The sequence below is a fragment of the Globicephala melas genome, chromosome 8 (genome assembly GCF_963455315.2).
Source record: "Globicephala melas chromosome 8, mGloMel1.2, whole genome shotgun sequence".
Classification (NCBI taxonomy): domain Eukaryota; kingdom Metazoa; phylum Chordata; class Mammalia; order Artiodactyla; family Delphinidae; genus Globicephala; species Globicephala melas.
This window is the reverse complement of record NC_083321.1, coordinates 51,974,360-51,990,338: the sequence shown is the minus strand read 5'-3', so window position 1 is coordinate 51,990,338 and position 15,979 is coordinate 51,974,360. Positions and strand designations below refer to the sequence as shown.

The following is a 15,979-nucleotide window of genomic DNA, read 5'->3' as shown; positions in this document are numbered from 1 at the left end:
ACCTGAATGTTGGGGTGAAGAGTTCTCATTTAATTCCACAGGAAATGGGGAGCCACTGAGGTTTTTGGAGCAAGACAGTGAAATGATCAGTCCAGCTCTAATCATAATACTCTCTATATAAAATATAATCCTTCAGCTGGCTTTTCACTGAGACCACTTGAGCTTCTTTTCAGTCCCAATATGAATGCATCCTTGGCTAAACTAAATGAAATTACTTGTTCAACACCAAAATTTCTTAAGACATATTTAAAGTAAAATTTTAAAAGTCCTCAAAAATATAAAAGCAAACGGAAAAAAGGTAAAATCACAAAAATCTAAAACTTAAAGTGTTCATAGATCTGATTTTATTCAATGTACAGGAAATTTTGCAAAACTGGCCATTGCCAATCAGGATTTGTACTTCCTGATTCCTTTTAAGATTAAATTTTAGGTTGATGTAATTAATTTCTACTTCAAAGATTACAGTGGCAAAAGAAAAAATAATTAGAGCAATTTCCCATCCTTGCTATGAATTAATACTAGAGATCATTTCCTGGAGGAAACCTAGATCTGGCAAGGCCAAAAACAATAGGTTCTTTCTATCAAAAGGACCATAGTAAAGAGTAAGCTCTCTTTGTCAAAATTGGTTTGTCCTAAAAAGAAATGTCTTTCTGGGCTGTTTTCCCTGAGGACACTAATGGACAGTCCTGTTGGGGTGAAGAGGCAGAGTTTGCGGTCTTTAGAGACTACAGACAACAGTTGGGGCTATTAGTCAGAAGACATACTATATGCACAAGACTATCATATATTTTATTCTTGCCTTCCTAGATAAACTGTATTCTCTCCAAAAGCAGTCTTTTTCCTTCTGTAGTTCCCAATGAACAGAGAATTGAGAGTACATAAGCATTTCATATTTGTTAAACTGAATCTTTTAGAAGGTTGGAATGCAAATGATTGTTTTTAACAATAATTAAATAGTAGCAATTATTATTATTATAACTGGGGTAAAAAAGCCCCACATATACATTGACAGTCAGCAAATACTATCAATCCAAGAAAGCTTAAGTAATCTCAAATTCTGAAGTTCAGGAAAAATGCCTTTGCAAAGAGTAAACCTAAAGCACAGAGAAATTAAGTAACCTGGCCAAAGTCGTACAATCTGTTACAATGCTGGGACCTGTTTAACAGGCAGACTTCAGGTCTAGAGATATTTTTTCCCTCTATTCTGGTATGTTGTCTGTCTTTATATATGGTAAAGTTTTATTAAATCCACCTAATTAAAAATATAGCCTGAAATACTAACAAGCCTGAATCACAAAACATTTTAATAGATATGACTCTAAAGGTATGCTAAGATATACATATATCAATAGAAGATGTCTAATCCAATATGAATTACTAAAGAAAAAAAAACAATTGTAATCATCCATTTGAACCATAATCAGTGATCCTCCAAAAGTGCTTTCTTGTATTAGTTAAATATACCATTTACAACATTTTCCAGTAATTTGCTTGGTAAATAAGTAATGAAAAAAAATTCAGGCAAGATTTGGCCCATTAGAAGTATAATTAGGTTAAGTTTAAACTAAGTAATCTAATATTGAGGACATACTTTGTAAATAGAACTGTGCTGTTTGGGGCATTATAAAGAGTAAAGGGAAGTAAAATACAAACTATAAGGAAATCTAGTTGAGGATATAACACATACAGAACTCAGATGTCAAATAACAACTCATAAATCAAAATGACAATATATGTATAAAACTTACCACAAGTAGTAAACTATACTAGGTTTTTCCTCTCACTCACCTTTTTTCCCCACTGTTCCCCCTTAATCTTTCCACACAAGTCTCATTGCCCCATTCACAAATCATTTTCTCCAGCTCTCCACCTGAATGCTAAGTTCTTCACTACTCTTAAGCAGCACAGTCAATGACTGTTACTATTCACCAACAAAGGTTTTTCAGATCCACATCACCTGGGCTAATTGCTGATTTTGAGGCAGGCGTCCATCAAAAAGGTGATCTACTTACACGCTCTAGATTTGTCTTCAGTACTAATGGCTCATCTCTTTTTTTCTGTTCATCCATTTTCCTTTTTCCCATTTCTGTATCCTCTGGTAACAGCCTGTGGATTTGATCTTCAGAGGTTTTCTCCTCTTGTAACTTTTCTTCTCTCAGCTAAAAATACAAATCACACCAAGACAGTAGTTTTAGGCAACTATAGACTTAAAACCATCTTTTACTCAGTAGTCTATTAGAACAAACAGGAAAGTTTTGAGACTATTTTCTTATTTGCTATAAAGCCCTCTTAATTTTTAAGTCTACTTTTACTTGAATCTTGCCAAACATTCCCTTCATGGCTTAAGATTTAACTTCTCTGCATTCTTGAGCAATATGAAATCACAAAGGCTAAGATAATACACATAATCAAAAAATAAGGTTTATTCACTTAGCCAAAAAAGGTGGAACCTAAAAACTTTCCTTACTCCCATAAACCAGATATAACTACACTGGACCAGGAGAACAGCAAAGATGTAGGCCACAGAGGGCCAGAGAAGTTGGTCTAGGCAAGAAAGGTCTTTGGGCCTACTGGAAACAGAAAAAATGGCTTATCACAGTTCCATCGTCCTACAATTTATGTGGATCTTGTGATCCACAGGATAGGTCAAGATACATTGTCTACAAAGAAAGTTAAGGCAGACTAATATGCTCCTCATTTGGGGGAGGTAGCATGGCATTATGAAAATAAGATGGGTTTTGGAATTTAAAACCTGGGTTCTAGTGGTTCTGTCACTTATTTAGCAGCTATATGATCTTGGGCAAATGAACCACCATATGCTCACCTACAAAACAGGATAACTCTACTTACTTTGCAGATATCATTGTAAGAAATAAATGAGATAATAATATAAAGTATTTACTGCAGTATCTTGCTATATACTTACAGTATATCAAGAGTTCCCTTTCCTAACCTCCCTTTATTCTCTTTTCATTGCCTAGGATTTTAATAAAATTTAAATGACAATGTATATGAAAGCAATTCTAGGCTATTAATATTTTTAATCATACTTATAAAATAAAACTAAAGAACAAATAAATATTTTTCATTGGCTGTCAACTGGGTTAAAAAACAAAAACAACAATAACAATAAACAACAATAAGATTTAGTCTTATCTTTCCAGTTTCCACAGGTATGATTCCAATAAGCCTGAACTAGTCTTTAACATGCTGGGTCTAATTCAAGAGGTTATGAATATGCAAAGAACACCATAAACAATGTTACGTCAGGAGGAGACTCAAATGAAATAATGTACGCCCAACTCTGCCCAAGTCAAACAAGAACACAAGAGGAAGAAAGCTAACCCATAGCTAGGCAGAAAGCAAACCTGAAGTCTATGCTAACTGCCCACATGAAAGATCAATGCCTTTTTATGATCTTACATCAATGCCTTTTAATGATCTTAGATGACCACAGGCTACAAAGGGGCATTTCACTTTTAGAGGATAGAAAGGCAGAGTGGCACACACAAAAAACAGGTTTTAGCATCACGTTATCATTTACTGAACTCTATGTGTCAGGTGCGGAGCTAAAGCACTATTACATTATCTCATTATCTCTACTTTAAAAATTAAAAAAAAACTAAGGTTTAAAAAAATCTATGGCAAATTCACAGAGCCATAGCCTTGGAGCTAGAATTCAAACCTATGTTTACCTCGGTTGTTCTCAACCAAGGATGATTTTGCCTCTCAGGATACATCTGGCAATGTCTGGAGACACTTTTGACTGTCACAACTGAGGGGATAAGGTGTGTGGTGCTACTGGCATCTAGTGGGTAGAGGCCAGGAACTGCTACTAAACATCCGAAATGCATAGGATAGCCCCCAACAATATATACATACACAGACGTTGCTATTTTTAAAAAACTAAATATTAGGGCTTCCCTGGTGGCGCAGTGGTTGAGAGTCCGCCTGCCGATGCAGGGGACACGGGTTCGTGCCCCGGTCTGGGGGAATCCCACGTGCCGCGGAGCAGCTGGGCCCGTGAGCCATGGCCGCTGAACTCGCGCGCCCGGAGCCTGTGCTCCGCAACGGGAGAGGCCGCGGCAGCGAAAGGCCCGCGTACCACCAAAAAAAAAAAAAAAAAAAAAAAACTAAATATTAAATTTCCTGTTTTATGTATTTTAGTGTTATTTTGTTTTGTGCTTGTGTTTACATACTATGTTCTCTGGCTTTTCTAGTGTTTTAGAATGCATCCTTTGCCTCCTAATAATGTTTATGGCTGCTCTCAAAGTTTTTGACAATAAACTTGTGTGTTGTTGGCAAAACAACCTTCTCATTGCAATGTTGAGTCTCTGCTAACACAGCATCACCTTAAAGGTAAAAATTTACAAAATTGAAAAACCCATATATACATTTAAATCTTCACATGAATCATGTTGGTGTTTTCTCTATATTGGGTTCTGCAGATGCTTTTTTTTTGGTCCCTTTTGATGGTTATTTATAAGGACTTGAGAACTTGGTATCTAGGAAAGAGTTTTTATATTCAGCGAAAATGACTTGGTGTCAGAAAATAGCATATAAACTTGAATAAGAAGTATCAATAGCTGCTGTTTACTGAACTCTTCCATGTTTTGGGCATTAAGTTTATAGAGCTTACCTTATCATTATCATTTTATAGACACAAAAATTAACATTCAGTGGTTATTTCCTGAAGTCAGTGTTTGAATATCGAAGAGCTTAGATTTTAAAGCAAACCACTGGCTTCAAATACCACGGTTTCTCAACCTCAGCACTACTGACATTTTGGGTTAGATAATTCTTTGTTATGGGGAGCAGGTCAGAGTCTGAGTAGAAGGCTTATTCATGAATACTTTATTGGGTAGCAGGAGTTAAGGATCGAGTAGTATAACAAGGAGAGACAGCAAGCCAGTAAAAGTGGTTGGCTTGACAGTTGGCTACAGAAGACAATATGAGAAACTGTATGCAATGCAGCTCAAGACTATCAATCAGAAGTGAGAAAGGGGGAAGCATATATATATATATATATATATATATATATATATAGACTCCCACTTCCTGCTGACCAAAGTTTGCTCCACGGGATGTTAAATACCCCTGACGCTGGCTCAAGTAAGTTCTCATGGTAGGGACTGCAGCAGCAACCACAGAGAAGCCCTAGAGCTAAAAGCAAGAGGCAAGCAGTAGGAGCCAAAACAAAAGAGATCTCAGCTTGTACCAAGTGAAGCCGCCCACCACTGTAAGTGGAATGCTTATTACTGCCTCCATTTTTTTTTTAAATTTATTGGCCACGCCCAGCAGCTCACAGGATCTTAGTTCCCTGACCAAGGATGGAACCCATGCCCCCTGCAGTGGAAGCGGGGAGTCCTAACCGCTGGACTGCCAGGGAAGTCCCTGCCTCCATTTTTAGACGCTAATTATTAAAGAAAAACTATTGATTTCTGTACAGTAATCTCATTCTCAGCCACACTATCAAGAGTACAATGTAATTTTTTTCCTCAAAATATCTTTACTTTTTCATCATTAATTTTTATAAATAAACGTTTTTGTTTTTTTTTTTGGCCAGGCCGCGTGGCATGTAGGATCTTAGCTCCCCGACCAGAGATCGAACCCCTGAAGTGGAAGCACAGAGTCTTAACCACTGGACTGCCAGTGAATTCCCAAAAATAAACTTTTAAAAATCAAAGCATTATATACAGTGTACAAATCATAAATGTAAAGCATGACAAATTATACAAAATAAGCACATCCATGTAACTACCACCCAGATCAAGAAACAATATATTAGCAGTACCCCTTGTGCCTATTCCTCACCCCAAAGTAACCATGATCCCAGCTTCCCACACCAAAAAGAATCATTTCACCTATTTCTGAAATTTATATAAGTGGAATCTTATATATGTATTGAATCTGTCTTCCTTCAGTCAACATTCCATTTGTGAGATTCATCCATGTAGTTGCATGTAGTAGGTTGTTCTTTCTCATTGTTTTATAGTATTCCATTGTTTGACTACAAAACAACAATTCTATTGTTAATGGATATTTGCATAGTTATTAATTTGTAGCTATTTACAAATAAACTGCTATGAACATTCTTGTGTATGTATCCTGATACACATATTGTTCTGTGCGGTATATTCTAAAAGAGAAGCTGTTTAGTCATAACGCACGGGTACACTGCCATAGTTTCCCCAAATTGGTTGTACAAATTACACTCCCACCCCAACCTGCAATGTAGCAGAATGACAGTTGCTCTCAACCTTGTTAACAGTATTGTCTATTTTAGCCATTTCAGTGCATATATATTGATACTGCATTATGACTTCAATTTGCATTTCTCTGATGACTAAAGATCTAGAGCAGCTTTTCATGTCTTTATTGACTATTTGGAAATTCTCTTTTATGATGTGCCTATTCACATCGTTGCCCTTTCTCCTTTAAAATATTTGGGATTTTCCCTAGTAATTTGTAGGAGTTATTTATATTTTTTGAATATGAGGCAGTTTTCAAGAAAAAAAATATACCTACAAGATACATACATACACCCACCCACACACCCACACTTTTTTCCCCCTCTCACGGTAGCTTGCCTTTTTTTTTTTTTTTTTTTTTTGCGGTACGCAGGCCTCTCACTGTTGTGGCCTCTCCTGTTGCGGAGCACAGGCTCCAGACGCGCAGGCTCAGCGGCCATGGCTCACGGGCCCAGCTGCTCCGCGGCATGTGGGATCTTCCCGGACTGGGGCACAAATCCGTGTCCCCTGCATCGGCAGGCGGACTCTCAACCACTGCACCACCAGGGAAGCCCGCTTGCCTTTTTCACTCTCCTGTTAGTGCCTTTTAAAGACAAGATGCTCCAGGTTTTAATACAGTTTAATTTAACATTAGTGTTTTTTATATCCCATTTCAGAAATTCTCTCATCATATCTTTAAGGAGCTTATTATTTGACCTTTCACATTTAGCTCTACAATCCACTTTGAACTGGTTTTTAAAAAATCAACTATGTTAAGGCATAATATACATACGATAAAATGATCACATGGAATGCATAGCTCGATGAATTTTGACAAATGTATATATCCATGTAACTGTATCCCTAATCAAGATATAGAACATTTTTACCACCCAAAAAAGTCCCTTCAAACCCACTAGTGGGAATTCCTTGGCGGTCCAGTGCCTAGGACTCCGTGCTTTCACTGCCGAGGGCCCAGGTTCGATTCCTGGTCAGGAAACTAAGATCCCACAAGCCTTGCAGCACAGACAAAAACAAAAACAAAGACAAATGACAAAAAAAATCCACTTAAAAAAACCCACTAGTAATCAATCTCCCATGCCACTCAGCCCTAAGCAACCCTTAATCTTATAACTATGACTACAGATTAGTTTTGCCTGTTATAAAATCATACAGCATATATTCCTTTATGTCAGGATTCATTCACAGCATATTTTTGATATTCATCCATGTTACTAAGTTTATTATATTATATTCCTTTTATGGATGAGTTATATTCCATTGTATGAATATACCACAATTTGTTTATCCATTCAAGTATTGTACGTTTGGGCTGTATTCAGTTTGGGGCTGTTATAAAGCTGTTACGAACATTCATGTCTTTTTGTGAACAGATGTTTTTATTTTGCTTGTCTAAACAGCTACAAGTGGAATTGCTGGGTCAAGTAGTAAGTATATGTTTAAATTTATAAACTGCCAAAATGTTTCCCATGGAGGTTATACCATTTTACACGGTCAGCCCTCCACATCCGTGGGTTCCACCATCAGTGGATTTAACCAACCACAGATCAAAAATCAATCTGTCTTTGGTGGAACCCATGTACACCAATCCCACAGACACCAAAGGCCAACTGTACTCTGCGATTTTATATAAGGGACTTGAGCATCCATGGATTTTGGTATCCACGGGGTTTCTGGAACCATTCCCCCACAAATACCGAGGGAGGATTATATTCCCACTAACAATGCATGAGAGTTCCAGCTTATTTACATTCTCATACTCATTTGGACACGTGGAATTCTTAGCCTTTTAATTTTAGCTATTCCAGAGGATGTAGGGGATATCCTATATGTGATTTTAATGAGTATTTCCCTGCTGGTTAATTATGTTGAGCATCTTTTCATATGTTTAGTAGCATGTCTTCTTTTGTGAAGTGTCTATTTTCAATAAAACCTTTTATCCTATTTTTTAACCTTATTATCAGGTGCATGAGTTTTTTTTATAAGTTCTGGATAAAAGTCCACTGTTAGATACACATTTTGAGAATATCTTCTCCCAGTCTTTGCTCTGCGTATTTCTTAAATGAGTGGAGGTTTTTTACTTTAATAAAATTTAATATCATTTTTTTCTTCTGTGATTAGGATTTTTTCGGTTCTTGACTAGTAAATCTTTGCCTACCCCAAGGTCAATAACTTTTTCTTCTGTTTTCTTCTGCATAGTTTTAGCTTTTACATTTAGTCTATGATGCATTTTGAATTAATGTTTGTATATGGTATAAAGGAGAGATCAAGATTGACTTTTACTTATTCATAGGATATACAGTTTGTTCCAGCACCATTGTTGAAAAGATTGTTCTTTTGCCACTGAATTACTTTTGTGCCTTTGTGAACATCAACTGACTATATATGAGTGGGTTTATTCCAGGACTATACTCTATTCTACTGATTATATGTCTTTTCCTTATGCCGACACCATAGTGTCTTGATGATTATCATTTTAAAATCTGTAAGTAAAGTCCTCCAATAATAACAGTCATTAATCACAGACAACATGATCCTCCATGTAGAAAATCCACCAGAATCTACAAAAAAGCTACTAAAACTACTAAATGAGTTTAGCACAGTTGTAGGATAAAATATCAAAATATAAAAACCAACAGTATTTTTACATACTCGCAAGAATTATAACACTTACAGTAATATCCAAAAATGTGAAATACTTAAGATAAATCTGACAAAATATCTGGAAAGTGAAAACCACAGAACACTGCCAAGAGAAACTAAAGAAGACCTAAATAAATAGAAGAATACCATGTTGACGGATATGAAGACTCAATTATTGAGATGTCAGTTCTCCCCAAATTGATCTATAGACTCAATGCAATCCCAATCAGAATGCCAGCAAGTTTTTTTGTAGAAACTGGCAAGCCAATACTAAAATTCAGATGGATATACAGAGAACCAAGAAGCCAAAATAACTTTGAAAAAGAACAAAATTGGAGGATTAATACTAATGGATTTCAAGACTTATTATAAAGCTACAATAATCAAAACAGCATGGTATTGGTGTGAAAATAAACAAACAGATCAATGGTACAGATACAATACAGAGTTTAGAAATAATCCCATAAATATATGGGTAACTAATTTTTGACAAAGGTGCAAAAGGCAATCCAATGGAGAAAGGATAGTCTTTTCAACAAATGGTGCCAGAATAACTGGGAAATCCATACACACACCATATATAAAAACTCAAAATGGATCACAGACCTACATGTAAAGCCTAAAACTCTAAAATGTCTGGAAGAAAACATAGGAGAAAATCTTTGTGACTTTGGGCTGGGAAAAGAATTCTTGGATATAACACCAAAAGCAAAATCCACAAAGGAAAAAAAATATATAAACTGTATTTTTTTTTTTTTTTTTTTTGTGGTACGCGGGCCTCTCACTGTTGTGGCCTCTCCCGTTGTGGAGCACAGGCTCCGGACGCACAGGCTCAGCGGCCATGGCTTACGGGCCCAGCCGCTCCACAGCATGTGGGATTTTCCCGGACCGGGGCACGAACCCGTGTCCCCTGCATCGGCAGGCGGACTCTCAACCACTGCGCCACCAGGGAAGCCCTATAAACTGTATTTTTTAAAAAATAAATAAATTTATTTATTTTTGGCTGCTTTGGTTCTTTGTTGCTGTGAGCAGCTTTCTCTAGTTGCATCAAGCAGGGGCTACTTTCGTTGTGGTGTGCGCGCTTCTCATTGCAGTAGCTTCACTTGTTGCAGAGCATGGGCTCTAGGCGCAGGGGCTTCAGGAGTTGTGGCACGTGGGCTCTAGAGCGCAGGCTCAGTAGTTGTGGTCCACGGGCTTAAATGCTCTGCGGCATGTGGGATCTTCCCAGACCAGGCCTCGAACCCGTGTCCCCTACATTGACAGGCGGATTCTTAACCACTGTGCCACCAGGGAAGCCCTAAACTGTATTTTTTGAAAGTTAAAAACTTCTACCCATCAAAAGGCTCTAAGAAAATGAAAAGACTGACACACACTGGGAGAAGAATATTTGCAAAGCATATACCCGTTAAGACTTGTACCTGAAGATCTTTCAAAATTCAACAGCAAGAAAATACAAATAAACACATGAAAAGATGCTCAACATCACTGGTCATCAGGGAAATACAAATTAAAACCACAATGAGATACCACTACACACCAGTTGGAATTGCTAAAATTAAAAAGACTCACCACAGCAAACGCTGACAAAGATTGAGAGAAACCAGAACTTTCATACTCTACTGGTAGGAATTAAAATGGTAAAACCACTTTGGAAAAGTTTGGCAGTTTCTTAAAAAAGGACACATACCTACCATATGATCCAGCCTTCTCATGACTAAGTATTTTCCTAAGAGAAAAAAAATTCTATTCTATACAAAGACTTGCATGTGAATGTTCACAGTAGCTTTATTTGTAATAGCCAAGAACTGGAAACAACCCGAATTTCTATTAACAGGCAAATAGATAAACATATTGTGACATATCCATACAATGAAATAGTATTCTGCAATAAAAAAGAATAAACTATTGATACATGTAATTAGTGAATGAATCTCAAAATAATTATGCTGAGTAAAAAAGCCAAATAGAAAGGCATACACAACTTATGCCAAAAAGAACAAACAGGTTAATTGGACTTCATCAAAATTAAAAACTTTTGTGCAAAGGACACGATCAAAAAAGTGAAAAGACAACCTATAGAGTGGGAGAGAATATTTGCAAATCATGTATCTGATAAGGATTTAATATTCAGAATACATAAAAAACTCTTAAAACTAAACAACCAAAAGACAAACAACCCAATTCAAAACTAAGCAAAAGACTTGAATAGACATTTCTCCAAAGAAGATATAAAATGGTCAATAAGCACATGAAAAAAGGCTCAACATCATTGTTCATTAGGGAAATGCAAATCAAAACCTAACGAGATACCCACTAGAATGATTATTTTTTTAAAACTCAGAAAATAACAAGTGCTAACAAGAACATGGAGTAATTGGAGCCCTCATACATTGCTAGTAGGAATGTAAAATGGTGCAGCTGCTGTAGAAAACAGTATGACGATTTCTCAAAAAATTAAACATTCAATTATTCCCATGACCCAGCAATTCCACTCCTAATTACATACCCAAAATAAAACCAGGAGTCAAACAGATACTTGTATTCCAATGTTTATTGCAGCATTATTCACAAGAGCCAAAAAGTGGGAAGGAGATGAAAGGATCAACAAAATGTGATATATGCATACAATGGGATATCCAGCCAAAAAAAGGAATGTAGTACTAAAACATGTTACAATGTGAATGAACCTTGAAAACATTATGCTGAGTGAAATAAGCCAGGTCACAAAAGGACAAATACAATATGATTCCACTTACATATCTAGAATAGGCAAATTTGTAGAAAGAAGGTTAGAGGTTACTAGGGCCTGGGGTGATGGTAGAATGGGGAGATATTAATGGGTACACAGTTTCTGTTTGGAGTGATCAAAATATTTCAGAAAAAGAAAGCAGTTTTGATTGCACAACACTGTGAATGTACTTAAGGCCGCTGAATTGTACACTTGAAGTGGTTAAATTGGCAAATTTTATGTCATATATATTTTACAGCACAACCTATTATATAAGTACCATGAAATTCCAGCTAGCTTTCTATCCTTTTAGATACTACAATAAACAATCTGGGGGCTTCCCTGGTGGCACAGTGGTTGAGGGTCTGCCTGCCGATGCAGGGGACACGGGTTCGTGCCCTGGTCCGGGAGGATCCCACATGCCGCGGAGTGTCTGGGCCCGTGAGCCATGGCCACTGAACCTACGTATCCCGAGCCTGTGCTCCGCAACAGGAGAGGCCACAACAGTGAGAGGCCCGCGTACCGCAAAAAAAAAAAAAAAAAATCTGTATGACAGGTTTCTCAAGGCAATATCCTAGTAGCAGGCTTCAACTAGTCTTCTGATTAGAATCAGGTAGTTGAACTGTCTAACAGCTGAACACAGGAGCAAACAGAATTCCTAGCCATAGGGCAAGGTGCCGTCAAAGGAATAGACTGTTGAGCTTGCTAGATTCTTAAATCCTGTTCATGGAAGGGTGGAGATGCCTATAGAATATTTGTAGCTAATCCATATATCTTGAATAATACTCATTTCACCATGAAAAATTATTTATCTTCATAACTGTAGAATCTGAGTGATGGGTATACAGGGGTTTTATTGTTCATTTTATTGTTTTTTTATATTTGTTTAAATATTACACAATTTAGAAATCATTTATAACATCCATTATGCAAGTTAAAAAACCTCAGATGCTGGGTGATTATAGAAATAATTGAAGGGCTTATAGGAGCCTATGCAGAGAAAGTTCTGATTATAGTCTCTCAAATGCTAAGTAACTACTCCAGAGTATGTATTCCCTATTAGTACTTCAATGTTAACTAGCCATCCTTAGAGTTTAAAGCAAAACACATATACACCACACTGTTTCAAATGAAATATTTTAAAATACATTTCATAACATCCAGAACATACTTCTTTCTACCACGGATTTTTAACACAAATTGCTTGTGTCCAATTGCTTGTTTTCAAATTTCCCTTCCCTCAGACACTATGAGCTTCTATCAACCTGGAACCATGCTATTCATCCTTGATTTCCCCCCTCCCACTTTAGTTCTGGACATAGGGCCTGTATTCAATAAGTTTAATTCCACAGATATTTACAGAGCACTACAGTCTATGTGTTAGGCATTGCTTTTAGTGCTGAGGATACAGCCCTGATCAAAAATGACAAAGCTGTTTGCATGGTGCTTAGATTCTATAAGAATGTGATCGAAATGAAAGATATGATGGGACTAATCAATTTTTAATAGGTCTTCCAACTAATATTCTCTGCAATACAAACTATACCTATTTTGGCGACTCTACCAGTCCCCATGCTTTGGGGAGCTTCTCTCAATTCCACAATAAAAGGTAACCAACCCGACAGTGCCATGAACACAGGGCTGGTGGGAAGAGTGCTGCTCAATGGCATTTTTTTTTAATTTGGATTTAATTGTTCTCATTAAATCTACATGCTTATCAAAATTCCCTCCATCCCCAACCAAAGATAATGTTCCATATAGCTGTCCCAGGCTGGAGAAGAATTTATTACTAATCTAACACAGTCACACACAGAATTTGCCCTTACAGTGACAGCGCAGATGTCAGCAAGAGTTCTCCTCTAAATGGACTGATAATGATAGGATTTTCTCTCTAAAATATATCAGAGCTCTCAAAGGTTAAAATACACAAATTTTCACCACTCCAGCCTCTTTGCCTGTATAGGAAACCATCAAGTTGTGAGAGCATTTATCACACATCAGGCCTCACAGGTGTTTGACAGGAATCACTAACGCCTGTTCCACGTGATGTCTTCAGTTAACCTGAAGCCTTTGGTTTATTTTGTGGAGCAAACCATTCATCTCTTTTAACTTCTGCCATTGCATCAGCCAACAATTTGCTTCCCTCTGGATCCATCTTCGAGAGTTCTCGAAACGCTTCTTCCCTCACAAAGCAAATTTCATGTCCATCAGGGTCAGTCAGAATGATCACTTGCACTGTTGCTTTCCCTGGAGTGTCCAGACTCACGAGGAGAGTCAGAATCTTCTGATTCTCCCTTTTTATCAAGTCTTCTAAGTCTGACAACTCTTTCTGGGGGCAAGAAAAGGCAATTCGTCCAAAAGCTGCTTGCATGATCAACTGCCCCCTGGATGCCCTGTAGCTCCAGCTTAAACTGGTTATCAGCATAGCCCAGCAAAACTCTGTGCTTCTTTTCATCTTTTTCATAAATTTTCATTCCCAGCAGATTAGACCAGTAGTTCAAGGACTTCTGAAGATCAGAAACTGCTAGAGTTACTTTTAATACAGGATCTGACTGAGGTGGACTGCGGTTCTGCAAATAGAATTTATATCCTCTGGGGGCTTTGGTTTCAAAGACACCTACTGCGACTTCATTGAGTGGCCACTCCAGCTTCCTGGCTTTGCAGACAGCCTGGCTAGAAGCAAGCGTGATACCCATGAAGTCACTGCCAAGCTACAGTCTCCGATGCCATAACTGTAAGTCAGTTCTGCAACAAAATGATCATCCTCAGGTCCAAATTCTATCACTGATTTACTCCATTTCCCATCATAAGGCCTTCATCCCCAGGACATCACAATAGAAACATCTGGAAGTGGTTTTCCACTTTGAACATGAAGTGCAGAGCCCTGAGAGTCGCTATGACCACCTACACTACCCACCCCTCACGGGTACAGCGCCGCGCTGCCCACAGGTGACACCAGCACAGTAATCCCAATGGCACTTTAAAGATTAGAGGCTCATGCATCCATAATTTTCTCATTTTCGTATCTACATTGGTAAAATGGTCCACCACCCTCTGATAGTAGACTACAGAAATAATTTGTGAGAGTTGTAGGACCTTCTAGCCTCATGGTGTTTCCTTCATCTTTCCCCTAACACACAACTAACAGATTTTTCCTATAAAATATTATATATAAAAACATATAGTAAATTATATGAGTTATACATATATAACTCATTTCCTACATTTTCTAGTTATCTCTGGGCCAAAGGTTCTCAAACTGGGACCCCAGACCCTTAAGAGGATTCACAAAGGTAGTGATGGAAATCTTTAATTTTCAATATATTTTTAACAATCTAACAAATCATATACTTATAGTCCATAAGGTTCTACCCACTAAATACCTCAATAAATAGGTTGAATACATTTTTGTTGCTTATCTAGGGCTTATTCTTTAATAGAAGACATTAACAATATTTTAAATTATTAAGGGGGTTATGAAAAGAATATATATTATAAGCTGATAAAGTTGGGGACCACTGCTTCAGAAACACTGCTCCAGACCATGATGAACTTGTTAGATATTCAAATTAATATCAGAACATTTCAATTTACTTTGGTATCTATAGTGATCAATGCTTTGCATCTTCCATCTGGTTCCTAGGCTCTCATTTGATACTAACAGTTACCACTTATATAGGGTCTAATTGGTGACTACTGCTGATGCTACCCACAAAAAGCAAGTGTTTGGGGTAAGTAGGACTACTTGAAGCTTCTATCTCACAGAATCCAGAAATCATAGCAAATCTTGCATACAAGGCAAAAGCCATGACTTCTACTTGAACAATCACATAAATAGCACCAAAGCAACTATTTGCTCTTATGATTCTTACCTAATTTTAACTAACTGATAACACTATGCTCTCTTCACTTTAAATTCTTAAACACCTTTCAATTTAAATGTTATGTTTAGAATAAAGTATATTTAAATATTTATGCCAATATAACATTTTACAAATTTTCTCCTTTATGTAATAAAGTGTTTTAAATTATTTTAATATAGGTTTTAAATTATTACATGTGCTCTACAGAAATGCATATAAAATTAATTTTAAGCGTTCAAGTTTATACATAAATTGAACCAGCAGATACTAAGTCATATGTTTAGTTGCCAAGCTAAAAGGCTAAATGAAGGGGCGTGCACTCACAAGAAGTATAAAGTAAGAGCTCTAAATCATCGATTATGAAAAGGCAAAGACAGGTCTTCACTGTCCAAAGTTCAAGAAAACTGGGAATCATTTATGGTTCATACCACTAACTTTCCAGCTTCCAACCATGACTTTTTGACAGTCAGCCACTTCTCACTCAAATGAACAAA

General features: G+C 37.1%; 1 protein-coding gene and 1 pseudogene across 3 annotated transcripts in view; both read right to left on the bottom strand.

Annotated features, from left to right (window-relative positions):
• The window catches only part of RNF169 (ring finger protein 169), an 86,191-nt gene that overhangs the window by 28,941 nt on the left and 41,271 nt on the right, over positions 1-15,979 (bottom strand). For all 3 annotated transcript variants that reach the window (XR_009564917.1, XR_009564918.1, XM_030836078.2), the window contains exon 3: positions 2,013-2,159. Coding sequence is in view for 1 of the 3 variants with exons in the window: in XM_030836078.2 (XP_030691938.1) it covers positions 2,013-2,159 (147 nt within the window). In the remaining 2 variants the exon portion in view is untranslated. The remainder of the gene's footprint in view (positions 1-2,012; positions 2,160-15,979) is intronic.
• On the bottom strand, positions 13,679-15,431 carry LOC115841834 (glyoxalase domain-containing protein 4 pseudogene; annotated as a pseudogene).